Consider the following 21,407-nt stretch of genomic DNA (forward strand, 5'->3'; position numbering starts at 1 on the left):
GTACCACACCCATCTAATAAGAAAGTAATATTAACAAAATACCAGAACAATGATATTAAGAATAGATGTAATCATATAGTGAAGGTGATCTTGAACTTTAATATTACAAACCAATATTGAATACAATAATAACAACAAAAAAATCTTCCTTCACCAAATTAATTCAATCGTTAAGCTGCTATTCATCAAATCATCACAGATGTTGAAAGCAAATAATGATGGAAAGGAAATTACTTTTCGGTTCAACTCTCTACAAGTTTTATCCAAGACACCAACCCTTCTCTCCTTGGAAGAATTGGTAGAAATTGAGAAACAATCTTCTGAAGACGAATTATCAGAACAGGAATTAGAACTCACTCCAATAGCAACAAGTTTCCACAGTGGTTGTCTGATTCATGCTCCTTACAATCAGCTTATCATTGTTGGAGGATGCTTTGATGAAGATGACGAGTGGTACGAGGAAGAGTCTTGTACCAATGAAGTAATGTCATTCAATTATATGGAAAATAAGTGGAAGTTGCTCTTTAGCAGAGTATTGAATGATGATGAAAGTACTAGTACAACAGTTGAGGAAAGTGATACAAACAATGTGCAAGAACAAATCTCTCATATTAACATCTCATCCGATGAACAATATTTGGAAAGAATTGTACAATCACCAATTATTCAACAATCATCATCGACAGCAGAAAGAAGAAGTAATACTCCTCCTAGAATTTGGGGACATTCCTGTTCTTACAGTCCTCTCACAAGAAGTCTTTATGTCTTTGGAGGAATTAACTATCACGATGAATATAATGAACATTTGTTTTCCTTCTCATTGGATAGAAGAGAGTGGAAGAAGATTGATGCACAAAAAGACTCATCAATGGAGGAGCTTCCCTGTGGAAGACAAGGACATAGAACAGTCTACATTCCTTCCATTCACAAGATGGTCTTATTCGGAGGCTTTTCTAGTTCTCATCTTGATGACTTTTGTGAATTTGATGTTAGAAATAATACGTGGAGTCGAGTTGAAGAAGATCCAGCTTTCCTAATGAATAGACCAAGTTGTAGAGAAGTTTTTAGTATGATTTATGCTGAGAATAGAAATTCAATTATCATATTTGGAGGTAAAACTGAAGATGAGAGGTTTGTTATTTATCTAATAATTAATTTTTAATTCCAAAATTTTATTTAATTTTTAATATTATTTTGATTAATATGATACTATTATTTAAAATGGAAAAATTGGAATTTGAAAATATAGATATTCGGATTTACGTGAATTTTCCCTCACAACAAGAAGGTGGACACTACTTTATCAAGGAAAAATCAAAAAAACCAACCATAATGGTAACACAAAAAAAGTAACAAAATTATTCAAGGATATTCCATCGGAAAGAAGTAGTCACACTGCAGTCTATTTGGAAAATTACCAGAAAATGATAATTCTGTCTGGATATGATGGCGAGGAATGGTTCTGTGATTGTTACGAATTTGATTTTAATACCATGCAATGGGATGGAATTAAATTGGAAACAAAAGACTTACCAGATACAGATAGAGAGATCTTTACTAAGGGATTTAGTAGTCATGTAGCTGAATTTAACAATATTACTAATGAAATGCTCGTTTTTGGAGGTTGGGATGGTGAAATAGATAGTAATATCTTATTCTCTATCAAGATTCCAAGCTATCATTCAGTTGCAATGAAATTTAAATTACTCAGCATGAATGATTTATTCTCAGATGTTTCCATTCACTGTAATGAACATTAGCTGTTAGAGTCTCTTTAAAGAGAGACAATTTCAGGATTTTATTAGATCATTAGGAGAGCACTTTCTTCATCAAAGTGGACTTTGAGGAATCTTTGTACAATTCTTCTTCCAAAAGCATCCATATCGAGAGTGAGATCAAACTGGAGCACATTGAGGATTTCAACTTCTAATTGATTGAATTCTTTGAATGTAATTCTCTTGTGATCTTCTCTCTTTCTACAAAGACTACTGAATAATTTGAAATAAGTCTTGCTCTTCCAATAATTGTCCTCATCATACATTTTACTGGACAACATGACACAAATACACATGATTGTTTTCAATTCATTCCTATTGAAGGAATTCCTTAATGAATGATCCTTATTGGATCCATCGTGCTGACCTTTCAAAAGTGGAGAAGAAACTCGTTCATTCTCCAACAATGAAATAACCTTTTCGAAATATGACAAGCCAACAACAATACACTTTGGATCTACAATCAATTTGAGGAAGATAATTTCAATGAACTTTCTCCAATAGATTTCTTCAGATTTACGGAGAATGGTCTTGTGAATTCTGCCCAACATGTGAGGAGACAAGTTGTTATTGGCGCACTTCTTTTCTGTTCCATTCGAAACTGAATTGAGCTCATTCTCCAATTCCCACTTTGAACAACACAATGGAGATTGAGTTACAACAGAATAGATCATCTTGGTACAGAGTTGAACTACCAAATCGAATTGATCGACAGCCAACTCATTCTCACTCTCAATTAATCTTAAAGCCATTTGGAAATTCTTCTTAAAACCTGTGCATGTTTCTGGAGAGGTTTCCAGCTGACCACGTTTTCCATTCTCAAAATCTTGTGAGGAAGTTGAAGATTTGGAAGATTGATTTTGAACCAATTGAGTATTTTCCTCTCTTTCTCTCAAGAGAAGAGTATCTAACTTGAGCCAATTACCTCTTTCCATTGGAATTCGATGAGGTTGATATCTGGCAGCCCATTTCATTTCCTTTTCGATAATTTTCACATTCTGAACCCAATCTGTTGAAGGTAAAGTGTGTGACTTGTTGTGGTGATGGTGACCATGGTGGTGATTTTGATGTGCTGTCGATCTCTCTTGAGCCACATGTCCACCATGATGGTTATGTCTACTTCCATTTGTTGCACCACCACTTTGATTCGAAAGTATATTAACAGAAATTGATTCTGATTGTTTCATTTTCTGAATTTCTTCCCAAGTCATTTCATTATTAGATTTGTTAAGGAATTCCTGGAGAGAAACAAAATCCTCATCATTGAAAGAAGGTTGTTTTCTCTCGTGTATTGAATTTACACCTAAATTTCTAGCAAGTCCTTGACCAGTAGTCGATGACATTTGATTTGAATTACCAGTGCTTGCTTGATCTTTCATCACTACATCGGAATCATCGTCACAATAATCAAGTACTTTCTGCGCTTTTTGTTTTAATTCCCTCAATTCATTCAATTGAGAACAATACAATTGATGAAGTTGAATTCTTGCACTTGATTTACATTCATGAGAAGTATTAAAATAATGATCGTGGACAGGAGAAGGCAACCAACAGAGTGGAAAGAAGAAAGATGGATGAATGGATGGCATGTTTTTTGATTTGTTTTTAAAGTTGTTGTGTTATTGTTTTTTCTGAAAGAACACAATCAAATATGTTTGAGATTAGATGTTGGATAATTGGAGTTTACAAAACGAATTTTGAAATTTGTATTTTGGATAATGGATAGTTTACAATGAAAAGTTTCAATCTTGACGTTTTTTTTGAGAATTTGCAAGTTTGCATGAATTGAATCGTTAAGAAGAAAACCTATTCAACGTGTGCATCATGTGTCTATATTTATGGAAAGACAATAACTATTAGAAAGAAAGTAAAAAAAGATCTTGGCCAAAGAATGAAAAGGAAGAATGAGAAGTAGTTTCAAATTAGAGTTACCACTTTATGTTTGGAATGTTTCCTAAAATGGTTCTATTTGAAGAGATTGATAATAATATTATTGATGGGTTATATAATTGTTACTTGAATCGCATATGAAGAGTGAATGGAAGATGAGAAAGAGTGTCAGCCAAATCACCATTTTCATGAATTAATTTAAAAATGGAAAGTTTTTGATTTTTGAATCTTGGCTCGAAAGAATTGAAGAGTTTTATATAATTTTTAAAATGACTTTCATGTATGTGATTCTTTCATGTATTTGATGATTGAAATGATACAAACTAAACAATAAGATGAGCTTTAAATTAGAATTTTTGTATTCCTATTATGTATCAATAACGATATATAAATAATATTTTTTAAAATATTGTGTAAGCAGCGATAGATCAGTTGGTTAGATCGTAAGCCTAACACGCTTAAGGTCGCGGGTTCAAGCCCCGCTCGCTGTAAACTTTATATTTTAATATATTGGTTTTTGCTTTACAAAAAATGCACTATGATGCCAATCTCCCTCTCATATGCAGTGATGGAATCTACCTCACCATCTTTTCACAATCAATCCACAACACGAATCCACTCCGATTTATTAGAAATAATTTTCCAATTTCTTCCAAATTTCTTTCTCTTGAGTCCTCCGATCATTGCCATGTGGAGAACATTTTCAAATTTAATGGAAATGATGAGAATATTGTTGATCAATTAATTCAACAATTAGTATTAAATCGATTCTTGAAATTAAAAGTTTTGGGTGGAATGACAACTTTTGAATTATTATCAGAGATTGTGAGTGCTAATAAGAATGGAAAATATTTTGGATTTTATGGAACGAATCCACAAATAATTGTTGAAAAATTGGGATTAACTTATCATGTAAATGAATGGGCATGTCTATTCGAAAGGTTGTGGAGTTATTGTTCCTGTGGAGAGAAATATCCAGAAAATCCTCAAAAATTACAATTGGATTTGAAACAATTATTGATGGTGAATGAGTTGGTGTCTCGTTTCAGTCCAATACTTTGTAATAGATTGATGAATGGAGGAGGATTCGAATCATTAGTTTTGAATTCTCCACTCGAGTTTAGTTTATTATATTTTGAAGATTTTGATTGTAAATTTTACAAACAATCACTTTTGTACAATTATTTTATGCCAGATGATAAATGGAATGTGGATTTTTCAGAAACAGTTGTTAGAGTGAGAGGAGAATTGGTCAAGAGAAACAATAGAATTGAATTTCATCCTTATTTGAATTGGTTTAGTCAACCAACTGAATCTAAACAAGTTAGAATGAAAGGATGTGAAAATTATTTAAAAATTATGAAAGAAAAAGGAAATCTTGGTGAACACAGTGAAGATTTTCTCCAAAGATATTGGTTTAAAGCATGTGTCAGAGAAAGTGAACTATTCTATTCCTATGCAAAGAATGAGAGTGGTTTGTATGGAAGAGTTCTTAATCTAATCAATTCAAAGAATGGAGAAATGGCAAGAGCAGATGGAAATATCAATGAATACTTGGCTGTGAAATTTCCAAAATTGTTTCGACATCAGCGATTTGGACCAACTGAAATTGCTAAATGCAACATTAGTTTGAAACCCAGGACTAATTATATCAGAGCTCTCATTATTCCACAAAATATTTCTGAATTGGTTTTTGCAATTGGAGGAAGAGCACTTGTTTCCACAATTTTATATTATAATGATTGGTTTTTCACTTGGAAATATTCGATTCAATTTTTTAAAACCAATAACTTTTCATTTTGGGGAAAGGTTTCGTTCATCATGTTGGATTTATTGACAGTGGTAGGATATCCATTTAAGGCAATGTATAGTCTTTATCATGGTTTTTGGTTTCACCACCATGTTACTCTATTCGAAACGTTTTTATACCTTTGCTTGGCTGTTTCCTACATGGATCTATTCAAATATATGTATTCGTTTAGATTTACTAAAAAGATATGGGAAGGTTCTTTCATTCAAAATAATGAGCAAATCAAGTTACTCAACTGGAATGAAACAACACGTCATTATCCTAACTTTTACAAAAAACCGCCTTTGAAATTACAGTAAATCTACAGTTAACTAACTTGGTTTTTATAGTTGAAAGATAACGTTTATTATCCATTCGAAAATGATTCATTATTTTGCCTTTCTAATTCTCTGATCGTATAATTCACTCTCAACGAATCTCAAAAACGAATCCTTAATTGCATCTCCTTCCATGCTAACTTTCACATCATCGAACAATTCAGGAATTGCTCCTTCCTTTTCAAAGGTTGACAAGACTCTCTTTTTCATGGCTGACGAAATGTTAATTTCCAACATGGAATCCGAATTCAAATATGTATCAATTATATATTGAGCAAGTTGTCTTCTCTTTTTCAGAGTTTTTAATTTCTGATAGGCAGTTGCATGTTCCCAAAACAGTAAACTTTCAATGGCATAAATTTTGGCAGCAAATAGTTTGAAAACTTTTCGATATTGTGGATTGATTAATGATTCTTCGAGTGAAATGGTACACGAGAGGTCAATTTGAGCTGATGTACAACTAAATGATCGTTTGTCTTTCATTTTCATTACTTCTTTTGGGAGAGAAGCAAGTTTTCGAGCCATTGGATAATTCTGCAAAAGTTTTTTCATATTTTTTCTTTCCACAAGGTTGACCTGTGAGGTTTCTACAAATTCTGGAACAATTTCTTCCTTATCAATTGATTCTTCATCATTTGTTGAAGAATCGTCTGATATACTCAATAAATCGAATAGATTATCACTTCCTTTTCCTTCGACATCAAGTAATAATTCGAGAAAATCTGGAATTTTCGAAGCTGAATGAGTTACAAATTGATTAACTATTCTGCCATGTGCCACAATGAAAGAACCAGCCAATTGATCTCTATCTGCCTTCTTTGAGGCATCAGGTGTCAATTTATAACCTTCTGTCAATGACAATTTAAAAGCATCCAAAGTTGACGTGAAAGTTACCATCTTTGTGGCTGAAGGCACAACTCCAAATTGCTTATAATAATAAGTACCTTCTGGATCTTCGACTCTTAGAAATTGTTTCATCAGTTTACTCCTTGCACTCTTTTCAAAAGTTACTGACACTGTCTCACTTGTCAAAGCTTGATTATTGACAGTTATTTCTTTATCTTCCTTCTTTTCCAACTTGATCAATGGCTTAGGCATTCCCTTCTCTGAAAAGAATTCATCAGCTTCTTCCTTACTTTCTTGATGAACAAAAACGGGCACACAATTCAACTTGATTAAATTTGACAAACAGCTGACAATCTGAACAACACTTTTTTGACAGAAAACACAACCAAAATAGCGAAGGAATATGAGAAGGACAATATGCTTTCTACTCAGCTCTTCAACTGTTACTCCAATATTAGTTTTCATTTCGGATAGAAGGTGGTGAGGTAATCCTTCAATACCAGTTAATTGTATTTGTGATTGAATATCATCGGGATGATAATCTGTTGCGTTATTATCGTTAGGTTCTATGATGATTGCATTGTCATCATTTTGGGATGTTTCTTTTTGGTTTAGGTTAGTTTCTTCTTGTCCTAACATGTTTCCTTCCAGTACAGTTGTGGGATATTATTATTTTGAGGGCTTGTATGGCTAAAATCTGGTTAGCTGCTTGACCGGTAAAGATGTTAGATAATTTTTTTGAACGTTTTTTTGCATGAAGTTACATGATTTTTCCACCTTCCCAAAATAAACGAAATGAGATGTTTCTTTGATTTTTTGATTTCGAGAATCCTAAAGTTCGTTGTGGTGATCATCAAGTAGTACAATTGAGTATGATCTAATTCAATTAAAATGTTAATAAGGAAATTGATAATAATAGTTATTTACATTTATTTACATTTTGGAAATTGATCCATTGCATTTTGAATTAAAACATTGATGGCTTGAACTTTCTTTGCTGATTTCTTCTTGGTAAGGTAAGAAGCTTTGATTTGTTTCAGATATTGGACACGATCTTCTAGAGCTCCCTTAAGTCTTTGTCTTTTGAGTTGAGCATGGGAGTGAACATTTCTATCTTCTACGATTCGTAAAGTGACTTCTTCAGAGATGGAGAATAAATTTCCCAATGTTTTGACTCGAGAATTTTCATCATCGACCATTCTTTCTTCGAGAGCTAGGATCATTCGGACACAATCAGTGAAGGTCTTGTTCATACTGGCATAGAGAGAATCAATGAATATCTTGTGTCTTTCTAAACAGAGAATGCTCTCGTAGGATTCTAATCTTCCAAGACACATGACAATCTGCTTGCACAATTCAATTTCATCCATGTCGAGCAGTGTGAAGAAGGTGTTGGTAAAATCAATCTCTCTTGATAGCATTGCATCAGCAATTGAGTGAATCAATTCAGTATTCACTTCAGAGCTCAATGCCTTATCTTTCTTTGAAGTGTGAATCTTGACCACATTCTTCAATCCTTGATGATCCATAATCAGAGCAATATTGGAAATCAAACTTCTCAATAAATCCTCATCTTCACTAATGAAAGGAATGACATGCTTGAAATTGATACGTTTCTCCTTCAAAACTTCAATCAGGGTTGCTTCATTCATTATCATTGGAGGCTCGCTAACTATAACTTGCACCAGTTCAGTTTCCATTACTTGATCACTCTCCTTCACTGCCTCAAATATTGTTGTCACTGAAGTATTATTCGGACTCAAAGGCTTGGCAATGACTGTCTTGACTACCACTTGTGAAGGACTTGCCGATTGAACTTTCTGCTTTTTTCTTGCAGGTGAGAATGAATCCGAAACATTAGGCTTTCTAAAATTCACCACCACAGTTTTAACATTCTTATCAACAATAATCTTTGGAATCTCTTCAATTAATTGAATAAATTCTCCAACATTATAATAAAAGCTTCCAACAACGAGAGTTTGCTTCTCTCCAGGAACTGAAAATTCATACACTTTCTTTCCGAATACATGATACAATTCAATTCTTTCATCATTTTCCCAACAATGACTGTAAATAGGCTTACACCAATAATCCAATTCATTTCTATTCACCCAACTACACTTAACATCATCGCCACGTTCAACATGAAACTCAATCATATTCTCTGATCGGTCCTTTCTGCAGGTTCCTCTGTACAAATAATGAAGATCGGATCGTTTTAAATAAACTCTTGCTCCCAAATTAATTTCATTAAAATCTCTCGTGTACATCATCTTGTAGATGGTCAGCAATTGATTTCTTAATTTCATTGGAGGATCAATTCTAATAGGAGTTGACCACAATCTTCTACAAATTGAATCGCCAGAAGAAAGTGAATTCACCAAGTAGGTGGTATAGGTATTGTCGCAAAGAACATCCATGATGAATTGTTTTTCTTCAGTGAGGCTTCTTGCAAGAGAGAGGAATTGATTGTTAGGAAGAGTTTGATGTTGTTGAGACATTTTTTTTTGAAATTATTTGGAGGCTTGTTCTTGTTTTTGCTCGCAGTTTTTATAGCTTTGAAAAACAAAATATTTTGTGGATATTTTTAAGGTTGTGCGAACACAATAAAATGAATTTTGTGAAGAAGCAATTAAAATTGTTTTTTTCAAAGTTGTTGTGGTGGAAATTAATGAAATGGTTGGGAAACGTGTGAGTGTTGTTTTTGGTAAGAACGTGCTTGGGAATTCATTTACAATACTAATATTTGAAAATGTCACGTTGCTTGAGAACAAGTGTTCACACGTTTACTTAACCACCTTCCAAGTTTATATTAAATCATATTTACAATACCATTGAAGGTAGTAAATTGGTCTGGGTTGGTTTCAAAACAATAAAAAATTGATGAACGGATTGTTACCAAGCTCGGAGTGATGGGTGTTACCGAAGTGACAATCAAAATTCCAACCAAATTAAGCCATAAAAGGAATTGATATTAATCGAAAATCATCAAGAATGAACGTACTCTTTTCATCATGTTTCTTAATGTTGTCATGTTGCTTAGTTGCACAGTTTCCAACTCTGAAAAAGCAGGATAAAGTGGTGTTCAATTCGTTGAGTTTATTTCCTGGTCTGTTCAGTTACCTGTTGAGAGTTACCCTCATTCTCTAACTGTTTCTTCGATAATGATCTCTTGATTGATGTAATGTTAATAGTATTAATTGGAAGATTTCACATCTCAAAATTGTAGCCGGAAAGATTTTTGTTCCAAATTCTTTACTGGAATTTCCAGACTTCTTTTTCAAGGTAGTAAAACTCCAGCTATTTTGATATGAGCTGATGAAATACCTTCTATCTCAATTAATTTGACAGATATTGAAATAATAAATTGTACAGAGAGAGAATATATTACTGGTAATCTATCTTCTTCTAATGAATGTTTCTCATCCCTTATTCATTGAATATAATAGTAAAGTATCACAAATATTAAAAGTAATATATCCAATAGTGAAAATTACAGTAAAAGATAATTATCTGGTAGAGAATGGATGAATGACATGCTATTCGTGATGTTTCAGTGAGAAGTCAATATCCACATCATGATAAAAACAATAAAAACATGAAAATATCAGATATCCATGATTTTCACAAATTATGCTACAGGGCGCAGGAGTTACCTTACTGTATTTGAAGAATTCTAGTGTATTTTCAGAGCTGTACAGACAGGCAGAAGAATGTGACGAATCTATCAATTACCAGAAATCGATGAAAAGTTTAGTTTGGAGTAACGCAGAATTTGGCCAAATGGTCATGAAAATGGTAGATTTAAATCCAAAAACAGGCCTTCAGCTCACTATTTAGAGAATTATTTCCCAATCCTAATTGATAATATGGAGTAGATAAATCTCAATCTTGGGATTTGTTACAAAAAACTTAAAAAAAATGATTGAACAGATTGTTAAGAAGCACGGAGTGATGGGTGTTACAGAAGTGACTATCAAAATTCCAACCAAATTTACATTTACTCCTTTTGAATATTGTACCTCTATCTATCGATTACTTTCTCGAATCGTGAATTTTCAGAATAATTTGATCAAGAATTTGATGAATAATTCATTTCATGATATTGATATCATCACGGAAGGGAATAATTCAGCAAGTAATTCCTTCAAATTGCTACAAATTTATCCAACCAACAGGAATAGTAGGGAATCTATTAATTTATTGACCTTTTATATATCTACGGAATGTTTGAAGAAATCTTTGGATGGGAAATATTCGGAAAGTCTTTGTTATTATTCTCCTCTTCAGAAATTTAATATTGATTTTACAAATTATCAAAATCTTACTCGGGAGACTTTATTTAAAATTATAATGACATGTGAATCAATTAATGAAATATCTGAATGGGATATGGACAAGAAATTGGTAGATATCAGTTCAGAGCATCCAGAGACAATAATCAATTCAGTATTTCCTTTACTATTTGGATTTGAAAAGGGGAAGAGTGATTATTTTACACCTATGGAAAGTGTGATTGATAATTGTATTCGTAATTTTCTTAAATCTGCTAGTAAGGGATTTTTTGAAAAGGTTAGGATTAAGAAGGTAGCAGAAGCAGCAATTAAATTGTAATATAAAATTAAATAATATTAAATATTTAAAAATTACAAAAAATATTTTCAAAAAAATGTCATCAATCACACCAGCGGGAGGTGTTAAAAATCAACAACAACAACCCCAACTTAACCTTCTTCCATCTTCGCTCAACAATAGTATCATGATGGATTTGGATGATGATGAATTAACCAGTACATCAACACTCAACACTTCAACTTCCTATCACAATAATCATCGAACAATTTCTCATCAATTCCTTGCCTCTTCTTCCTCTCTTCATAATCGATTCGGTTCCACATCATCTAATAATAATAATAATTAATTAATAATAATAATAATGGAAAATATCAAGCAGCCGATTCCGATGATGAACATGAAGAAGATTTGCAGAGTTTCATGTTGGAGAGTAGTACTGAACCGAATATGATCATCGGATCGGCACGAGTTGAAGCAGATGATGATGATCACCATCAAGAACCCTATAAACAATACTTGTCATCAATTTTAGATGAAATTTCGGATGAATCATCCAATGATGATGAAAGTGGTGTCGATGAACAAAATCAACAAAAGAGAAATGGAGCAGCAGCATTGGTGAACAAACAAGCAACAAGTAAGAAACGAAAAATTACTGTAAAAACAATATTGAGAGATGATGGACCAACACAAATGGTTACTACAGGTGCTAGTGGCCATAAACAACAAGAAGATAATGATGACAATTACTACTCGGATGAATTTATGGAAGAGGAGAATGAAGCAATTTTCATGTCAAATCCGTATGCTTCATTGATGCCCTCCTCATCCAACAGCACACCAACAACAACATTGGAAAACAATGAAAAACAAAGGAAACCAAATTCGAATACTGCAAACACTGGTGGACAACAATCACTCTACTTTTCACCGTCGAATATTTTGTTGGATATGAAATTAGAAGATTCTGAACGATTTGAAATTCTAAAGCAAGCCAGTGTTTTGGAACAGACTAAATATCAATTGCAGAAATTGTTCATTCCCTATGATCCATCGAATAAGAGAGCTTCATTGAATAATCAACAACTTTCGAATAATCATCATGTAACTCATCATCACCATCATCATGGAAGAAAACATCAAGATTTGGTAACAGTTCTCACAGTACCATCCGAAGAGGAATATGAAAAGAAAAAGATACTCCTGAGAACTCTTCGTGTTAAGCACACTGACAAGGTCATTGACTCAATTTTAAATTCACCACATTCTTCAGCAGTTTCTTCTTCTTCTTCTGATAATGAGGAAGAGGACTACAGAGGTAATGAAATTGCAAATATTGTAAAACATGCCAGAAACAACAAGTTTGACTCTGATGATGACAATTTATCCACTTCAACAACTTCTGAAATGGGATCGGACTATATTCACAATCTCATCAATAATGGTGATATAGAAGATGATGATTCATTGGCATCAGATGATTATGATCCAGAGGCACTTCAACAAGGATCAATCAGTCGTCAAAATTCCTCACAACAATTAGTCAAAAATACTGAGGAAGCTAGAGCTCTGATAACAGCCATGAGAAAGAAGAATATCAAGGATTTGAAGGAATTCAATTCTATTGATAATTGGAAAGATTATTATGGAGGGGTAGTGGCTCACAACCTGTCCATGATTAAGCTCGACATGATCAAATCAATTAATGAATATTTGGAGTTGCATCGTCAAGAAATTGGTATTTGTAAAGTAATCAAAGTTTCCTCTACCATTTTGGCTATTGGTACATCTAATGGAACAACAGTTATATTTTCCAATAGCAGCAGTAAGGTAGCTCACTTGAAATTGACCAAACAAGGAAAGGGAACACCAACAAAGAATCCACAACCAATTGTAAATCAATATAACAGTGTAACTTGTATGGATATTACATCGACAGGAAATTACGTTGTTTGTGGCTATGAATACGGTGATATAGCCTTTTGGAGTATTCAAAATGGTGGTGAGTTAATCAAGAGAATTAATGGTAAAGGAGAGGAAAATGTAAATAGTAATAGTTCAGAGTTCATGACACCAGTAGATAATATTCAATTTGTAAAAAATAATCCTTTCAAGGTACTTGTTTCTAGTCAAGGAGCTGTCAAGTTGATAACACTCAAGGAAAAGTTAATCAAATTGGGAGGAAATTCATACGTGTATGATAGTTTACGAGTCACTGATGACAATTTTGATAGAGTAGTCGATGTGAAAATTCTTGCAGAAGGAGAAGCTTATCACGCTAGTAATGATTACCTTGTTGTTGCTATGGCAACAAGTATGGGAGTTTTTGTAATGGCTCTTGAACCATTCGTAAAGATTCTTTGCTTTTTATCTAAACCTGAGGAAGTTTCTCCAACCACACTTCCCTATCTGTCTTGGAGAAAAGTTTTGGCTCCAATTCAGCTGGCAACCTCCCACGAAACTACACTCAACCAAATTTTAAGACTCAATAAGACTAAACCACCTCTGTTAGCTATTGCTTGGGGTAATATTTTGAATATTTTCCAATTGGAGGTGGAACCTCAACCAAAAGGATCAGTTCCAAACGACAGTGTAAATAGTGAAATGTTCAGAGTTTCATGTATGGAATTTAAGAATGATTTGATTGGAGCATTATGGTGTGGAGAGCAAGTCATGCTTTTATTGGACAGAGAGCATCAACTGCTTGTTGTTGATCCATTCGCAACAAAGAATGTCGAAGAGAGAAAGATTACATTCGAAATACCAACAAAAGCTACACAGGAGAAGGTAATTTCAACTCACCACCTAACCTATCACTCCAGATTCGATGTAAAGAGTAATGATGGAAAATTTACTCTCCATCCTGTTCCATCTTTTCATTCTACTCTTTGTACTAGAGCTTCATCTGTTGATGGAGTTGCCTATTTATTGTGTGATAACGATATGAATATTAATAATCAAGTTGTTATCACTGTAAAAGTGTTGAGTTGGAAGGAAAGAATTGATCAGCTATTGGATATGGGATCTTGGAATCATGCACTCAAGATGGCTCTCAATTTCTATCAAGGAAGAGGTATTGCTGTTATTGGTCTGCCAACCGATTCCAGTCTCAGAAAACAATTGGCTGGTGATGTTATTGGAGATATTTTACAGGGCTATGTAGATTATTATACTTCTCAAGTTAACACTCCAGGAGATCAAGATGAAATGTCTGATAATGGAATTGATGAGTATTATACAGAACTTGCCAAGACATGTATTAGGTATTCGATAGAGATTGAAAAATCTGACAAGATTTTCACAACCTTCTATGAAATATTTAAAGGGAAAAACAAGGAACGACTTTTCATTTCAATTATTCAAGAGTATATCATCAAAGGTTTATTAATATCGAGCGAGTCTGAAATTGTTATTGTTCCCAATAATTTCGTGGATAAGATTATTCAACAACATTTGGAAATTTATCAAGCTTCTAACATGCCAGCTCTCGAGAATTTCCTTCTTTGCTTGGAATATAATGATCATTTGAGTACGGATGAGTATGCCAATGTAGAATTTTGCAAACAATTAATTGAAAAGTGTATTAGACTGAGAATGTTCAAAGCCATGGTTATTATTTACAATAAGGGATTGGACGACTATGTTACTCCGCTTAAAGAATTATTGACCATTGTTTTTGATCCAAATAATAATTCGCAAGGAGACAGGCCTGCATGTATTGAGTTGGTTTTCGAATATTTGGAAAAGCTATTCATTCAAGGAACTTCCATTACGAATAATCGTATTTCTGCTGGACTTCTCTATGACATCAAACTCCAAGTTTTGAATACCATCTTTAAAGCCAATGAGAATATTAGAGACCAATTCTCTAGCTCTGCAATGCCATTCAAGTCATCAGCGCTCTCTAAGAACTTTTCCTACAAGAAGTATTACATGCTCTCTCGGCTGCTCATCTTATCTGCCAAGAGATTCTTTGCTTGGTTAGAAAAGGTCAACAATGATAGTTCTTCATCTAGTTTATGGTACTCTACTGAGGAAAAGGAGGTTTTAGCTCATCCACTATTCAAGCCAATCACCAAACAAGAGTTAACGAATTGTTTGATTTATATTTTCAGCTACTTGTCTGGAATTGAAAATCCTTTCTCTCCGTGGGAAATGAAAACAAAGAAATTTACCATAGAGGAGGAACAATCACCACAAGCACATTGGGCTCCAAATCTAGAAGATACTGTCTACTTTTCATTATTCTTAGCTGAACAATTGTCCAAGTCTGGAAAACAAGCTATTGATAAGAATTCAATCTTTGTCTCTGTGGATACTCTTCATAGAATTTTTTCCACGTTATGTTATGAAGGAAACTTGTTTGATGATGATATTGCCACCACACAATTGGAACTGGTTGAAATTTTAACCAATGCTCATCATATTATTGACAGAGACATTTCAAAGGAGCTAATTAACATTGAAGAGCTGATAACATCATGTAGAAATTCCAGATTTCACAAGGTCCTCATATATCTCTACTCTTTGAAAGGAGATTACGAAAAGTTATTGGATGCCTATTTGGCAGATAAGGAGTTACGTGGTGGAGTTTTTACATTCATCAACAATCTCACCAAAGTAGAATCGAACTATACAAGTAAGGAAAATAGCTCACTCTTCAATCTTTCAGAGAAGAATCTTCTCAATAAGGAGCAAATCTATTCTAGAATCAAAATAGCCACCATCAACCATCTCTCACAGCTCATTGAATGTGACAGTGATGCCACAGCTCACTTGATTATTATGCATTTGGAAATACAAGCGATTCAATGCATGAATTATGAAACGAAAGGGTCTCACATTGGATAGAAATACTCACCTCAAATACTTCCAATTGTTGTGTGAATNTGAACCAAAATCTGTGTATACCTACGTATCTTCACAGAGGGATTATCCTCTCGATGAATGTCTCAAATTCTGTAGACAGCACAATATTTTGGATGCAACCTCTTATCTGTTAGAAAGAGGTGGAGATGTTGTTGGAGCTGTTAAACTTTACTTGGAAAAGGTTGATGAAAAGTTGAGAGAATTGTGTGAAAAATGTGTCTCTGAAGAAGATCGTTTCACAAAGAGCATTAATTTAGCTGAACTACAACAAGATTATTACAATTCCACACAACAACAACCTAATGAAAATCATGATGAAGGATTGAATGGTCCTCCAATAACTGATCTCTTTTACCTTCTCAAGGAATTTGATTCCAAGTACAGAAATTATTTACAAATCAAGTGGGAAGAATTACAACAACAACGAAAAATCAAACTCTCCAAAGTAATGGATCCAAATCTTGAAAAGAAACAACAGATTGATGATAAGGATGAATTGAAAGCTTGGGCTCAAAAGATGGTTTCTGTTGTGACAGCTTTCACAACCTCATCAGCTTCAGAGACTGACGAGTCTACGGTCGTACAAGACATGACAGCCATGATTGTTAGCCCTAATAGCTTATCCAAAGGAAGGAGAAGAATTTTAGAAGTCCAATTCTATTCTAGTAGTGTAATGGGTATTCTTCAATCAGAAATTTATGAAAAGTTCAAGCAGCTAATTATTGAAATTGTCAACATGTGCAAGAGAAATATTGATAACGGTAGATTATCTGATAAGGAAGTTGAAAAATTGTGGTTTAATTTGTTGGACAAACTTGTGGTGCCGCTTCGTGAGTTATTCGAATCCTACTGTAAATCTTCAACAGATTGTGAACAAAACTTGAAAGGTCAAGCAGAACCTACAACAACATCAAAAAGCTCTGAAAAAGCAAAAAAGAGGAAGAAACATGAATCGAGTGATGATGACTCTGATGATGGAGAAAGGGATGCTCTGAACGATTCAATGACCTTTATGGATGGTCTCAGTGATGATGAGGATATTACAATTGAGGAAAATATTAATGATCACAAGGAAATGATTGCATCATCAATTAGAGAAAAGGAAAAACTCCAAGAAAAGGTCAGATATGAATTTGATCCTGTAGTTACCAAGGAAACCTATGAGAAAATTAATAGAATTGAGAAAAGATTGGTTGCTTTACGAAATTTCCTTGCCGATTTGGAATATGAAAAAAAGAGAGAGGACGAGAGAATGATGAGAGAAGCAACTGATCCACTAGCTCCAAAGAATTTAAAGAATAGACCTAGCAACTTGTTCCTTCAAGTGTGTTTGCATCATTTACTCAAATTGGTATTCACTGAAATGTCCAACTCTTCATCAAGTATTCAGGATGAGAATGATGATTCACAATCAACGAGTATTGAGGAAAAACATCAAAGAGAAAAGAAATTTTCAGTATTCCACTTACTTCAACAAGCTGCCAAGAATTACAAGAAGGACTTGTATGGTTACTTCAAAGAGCCTCTATTAGACATGTATGACAAGTGTGGATTTGAGCTCATGCTTTATCACTCAATTAATAGATTATTGGAAAGTGACGGCTTCTGGCTTCACAGAAGAAGATTTAGAAGAACCAGAAGGGGTATAAGGCCTAAATCAAACTATTGTAGATTGTGTGATTGTTCGATTTATGATTTAGATGAGGATAACACAAAGGGTGGAAAATTGAAAGTATTCTATTGCGGACATGCTTTACATGAACATTGCTTGGATGAAATTAATTGTCTCAATAGATGTCCTATTTGTTCCAAGATGGACACTGATTCAGCCATTTTGGAGAGCGACACAAAGAAATCATCTCATGAGTTGGAAAAGAAAAAGTCAATGACTGGTTCTTCTCTTCTACATAATGCCACTCTTGAGGTAAATCCTGACAATGGAGTTTTTGTCAGTGTGTACAAGAAACAGAGATGGCGTATGGTTGACTCGGCCATGCAACAATCTGTCAATGAAAAGGAACGTTTACTGGAAGAGCTCAGAAGTAGTAATAGTTTGACATCAAGATTCCAAATTCCACTCCACAGCTCTCTCAAAAAATCATTGAGATATGGAAATTATCAACCATCCACAGGTATTGGATATTCAAAAGCTAAAAAGCAACAAGAACGAAATATAGTTCAAGAATTGGTTGTAGATAATGATGAAGCCAATCAAGAACAACCAGCCACTGCCACCAGGAAGAGTAGAAAGACAACTCTAGCAATTCAACCACCAACAGTCAGAAAGACCCTCAAATTGGACTTTATTCCAAAAGGTAAAACACAAAAGGAAGAACCTGTTGAGGAAGAAGAAGAATAAATTATTTATTTACAATCCCATTGTTCCTCGAATTACTTCTAAACTTTCCACACGAGTCATGTGTCGTTTATCTTCCTCATCAGATGTGATAGAAGAAATGGCCGTGGTTGGTTCCTTATCTTCCTCATCAATCAAGGTTAGTTCTGCACTACTGCTAGCACTTGCCAAAGCTGTTGGAATAGTTGCAGGTTTGGAAATTTCCTTAGCTACAAAGCTGTCAACAGTAATAGTTTGTTTCATAAAATTCAAAATATCAGTAACTAATGGTTCATAGATATTACCCATAGCATGTGAAAGTCCAATAATTGTAAAGTGATTAGTTCCTTCCTCGTACCGTTTGTATTTTACAACTGGGGATTTTGATTCATCTTCCCACAATATATGTCCATTCGAATATTCATCATAAATTTGTTTCAACTTTGTAGCAAAGCTCTCTCCCTGATCCTCCAATCCAAGATCACTTGCAGCATTTGCGATATAGAATGAAGGAACTGATTTCAAATTATGTACATGTCTGGAGAGGAAAATTCTTTCTCTTTCCACATAATAAATTGGAGAGACATCATCATATCGATCAGCAACTCCAAAAGCTGGCTCAACAATGAATTTTCTAGTAAGGAAAATTCTATCAGCAACATTCTGAACATCAAACACGGCACCAACACAAATTACTGCCTTAATTTTCTCTAATATTTGCCTGTCGAGCTGTTCTCTCTCATCAAAATCTTTGGATTCAGTTGTGTATGGATCCTTTAAATTCTTCAAATTCATTCCATATCTCAATAAACAGAGTGAAATCAAGTGAGCTCCAGCAGAGTGACCGAAAATTGCAATATTATTAGAATCACCTCCATACTTTTCAATATTATCTGTGCAAAATTTAAATGAAGACAAGACATCTTCGCATTGATCTGGAACAGTCTTGGCACCAGGAGCCAATCTATAACCAATCACAACAACCACACAAGGATACTCTTCACAAATTCTCATGGCCATTCGACTGTATGCATCAAACCATCTGTGAGTTCTATCACCTCTTCTCCAACTTCCACCATGACAAAAGAAGAGTACTGGCAGTTTGGATTGATCTTGTGAAGATCTCTTCACTCTAGTTCTGAAAATATTCAATTTTTGCTTTGGATCATCAGAATCAGCAATATACGGAACATCTCTACATGATTCCACTTCAAACTGTCCATTTCCAACTGTCACTGATATTTTTGTTGGTTCAGTTGATGATGATGACTTGTCAATACTTGCAGAGCTCTTTCTTCTACATGTCTTTTTCTCAGGTGTTGAAGTTGTTGTTGTATTATTACCACTTGTATTATTTGTTGCAAGTTGTTGTCCATTATTATTAGTAGTATTCATCGCTGATTTTTGTAAATAAATTTCCAAAGCTTGTTTTGTCGTTCTACACAACTTCCACTTGATATTTTCCTTCTTTTCCAAAATATGTTGTTCAAATACAGCTGTAGTTTCATTCATTGATGATGTCGGTGTTGGCACCTCATTCTCATGATCAAACGATTCCGAACCTAACATTATTTTCATCTCATCATCACCATGTCCTTCAAATTCTTCATCATAATCCACATGATCATGAAGTATGTCCACCGTGGATCCATCCTTCTCCTCCACCCCCAAATAGGTTTTCTTGAAAAAGGTCCACATAGCCCCAAGTTGATTCATTTTGTCTCCCTCTCTTGCAGAAACGTGAAGAGTTTGTTTTTGTATTTTTTTTGTTTGTCTATTTTTAAGTTCCATTTTCAAAAAAGCCGAATTTTGTGCGTCCTTGTTGAATCAGCAAAGTTCTCGGAGGAAATTAAAATGGTGCGAGTGAGGAATAAACAGAGTTGACTCTTGGATGAATTGTAAGCAGTAAGATTGTTTAATATATTGAAGAAATATTACAAAATATTTAAAAATAAGGAAATTTTCCATCAAGATGTGGAAATTTTAAACGGGTAACCTTTGATATTTGGCGGGAAATCAAAAAACTGTTGGTTCTAATCAAATTTGTTTCCTTTTAAAAATCTGTGAAAAATTCAAAAAAATGTCCAAACGAATGAGCAACACTGAATTACAGGTTGACAATAAGAAAATCAAAATGACTACTAATATCCTTCTCCTTCCGAAAGAATTATTGTGTTCCATCATGTCGTTTAATGATGGTTGCCAAACCATCAAGATGAGAAGAATTTGGGTTTGGGTTTGGGAGACTGTAGGGTAAATCCATTACCCAAATTTAGTTGTCCAATTATTGAAAATTGACTTTTACCAATATCATACTAGACGTTGTGTACTATACAATAAAAAAGAAATGGAATTTTAATTCACTGTACTTATTCAGAAAATCAACTCTGAAAACTAGTGTTTAACTTTTATTTTTCATTTCCTAGTAACAAGTATGACTTGGAACACAATCATATCAAATATGATAGATACACATATGAGTTGACTATAATCACAAAAATATTTGAAAAATATAAAGTCTAGAAAAAGTTATAAGGCACTGCCTAAAACATAAAGATTTTTACCCTGTTGGGTCTGAAATTTCAAAGTTGAGTTGGAATGTAAATTTGAATATATTGTAGATATATAGATGAATAGATGATATTTTCAATTAATCATGTTGAATCAGTATATATAAAAAGTTACATCTTGTCTAAAAATTAACTTTTCAACATTTATTGTACTGTAATATGAGTGTTATTAGAATCATCACCAATCTCATATATATGATGTATAATGATGATATTCACATTGTAGAAGTGTTGGAAGTATAACATATAATATCCTTAGTAAACTGTACTCATTCTACCTTAATTGACCAAGATATTGAGCCATACTATGGAAACACTATAACATTCAATCAAACTCATAGATATTGTATTAAATATTAATTATAATCATATATAATTGAAATAATCATTATTGGATCCATATTCAGACTGTAGGAAGTC

General features: G+C 33.7%; 6 protein-coding genes and 1 non-coding gene across 7 annotated transcripts; 3 read left to right on the forward strand and 4 right to left on the reverse strand.

The window, feature by feature from the left end:
• Window positions 1–199: 199 nt before the first annotated feature.
• NAEGRDRAFT_70537 (uncharacterized protein) lies at window positions 200–1,760 on the forward strand (the record flags this gene model as incomplete). Its single annotated transcript, XM_002674374.1, has 2 exons — window positions 200–1,131; window positions 1,250–1,760. The coding sequence occupies 2 exons, from the start codon at window positions 200–202 to the stop codon at window positions 1,758–1,760; spliced, it is 1,443 nt and encodes a 480-aa protein (XP_002674420.1).
• Window positions 1,761–1,801: 41 nt separating this feature from the next.
• Window positions 1,802–3,364, reverse strand: NAEGRDRAFT_51026 (uncharacterized protein; the record flags this gene model as incomplete). The annotated part of the gene is made up of 1 exon (XM_002674453.1): window positions 1,802–3,364. The coding sequence occupies one exon, from the start codon at window positions 3,362–3,364 to the stop codon at window positions 1,802–1,804; it is 1,563 nt and encodes a 520-aa protein (XP_002674499.1).
• Window positions 3,365–4,082: 718 nt separating this feature from the next.
• On the forward strand, window positions 4,083–4,156 carry NAEGRDRAFT_t468. The gene has a single exon. It is a non-coding gene; the product is annotated as a tRNA-Val (tRNA).
• Window positions 4,157–5,800: 1,644 nt separating this feature from the next.
• Window positions 5,801–7,365, reverse strand: NAEGRDRAFT_80655 (G protein signaling regulator). The gene has a single exon (XM_002674454.1). It carries the CDS (start codon window positions 7,275–7,277, stop codon window positions 5,844–5,846), a length of 1,434 nt encoding a protein of 477 aa, XP_002674500.1. The 5' UTR covers window positions 7,278–7,365; the 3' UTR covers window positions 5,801–5,843.
• A 202-nt stretch (window positions 7,366–7,567) lies between these two features.
• On the reverse strand, window positions 7,568–9,139 carry NAEGRDRAFT_70540 (uncharacterized protein; the record flags this gene model as incomplete). The annotated part of the gene is made up of 1 exon (XM_002674455.1): window positions 7,568–9,139. One exon carries the CDS (start codon window positions 9,137–9,139, stop codon window positions 7,568–7,570), a length of 1,572 nt encoding a protein of 523 aa, XP_002674501.1.
• Window positions 9,140–10,592: 1,453 nt separating this feature from the next.
• NAEGRDRAFT_58764 (uncharacterized protein) lies at window positions 10,593–18,454 on the forward strand (the record flags this gene model as incomplete). Its single annotated transcript, XM_002674375.1, has 4 exons — window positions 10,593–11,190; window positions 11,593–15,852; window positions 16,217–18,006; window positions 18,215–18,454. The coding sequence occupies 4 exons, from the start codon at window positions 10,593–10,595 to the stop codon at window positions 18,257–18,259; spliced, it is 6,693 nt and encodes a 2,230-aa protein (XP_002674421.1). The 3' UTR covers window positions 18,260–18,454.
• NAEGRDRAFT_70542 (uncharacterized protein) lies at window positions 18,451–20,133 on the reverse strand (the record flags this gene model as incomplete). Its single annotated transcript, XM_002674456.1, has 1 exon — window positions 18,451–20,133. The coding sequence occupies one exon, from the start codon at window positions 20,131–20,133 to the stop codon at window positions 18,451–18,453; it is 1,683 nt and encodes a 560-aa protein (XP_002674502.1).
• Between the last annotated feature and the right edge of the window lie 1,274 nt (window positions 20,134–21,407).

This window comes from Naegleria gruberi, assembly GCF_000004985.1.
Source record: "Naegleria gruberi genomic scaffold NAEGRscaffold_40, whole genome shotgun sequence".
Taxonomy (NCBI): Eukaryota; Heterolobosea; class Eutetramitea; order Acrasida; family Naegleriidae; genus Naegleria; species Naegleria gruberi.

Bases quoted from the DNA above. Each gene is read 5' to 3' on its own strand.
- NAEGRDRAFT_80655 (XM_002674454.1), bottom strand. From the start codon at position 7,277: ATGTTAGGACAAGAAGAAACTAACCTAAACCAAAAAGAAACATCCCAA.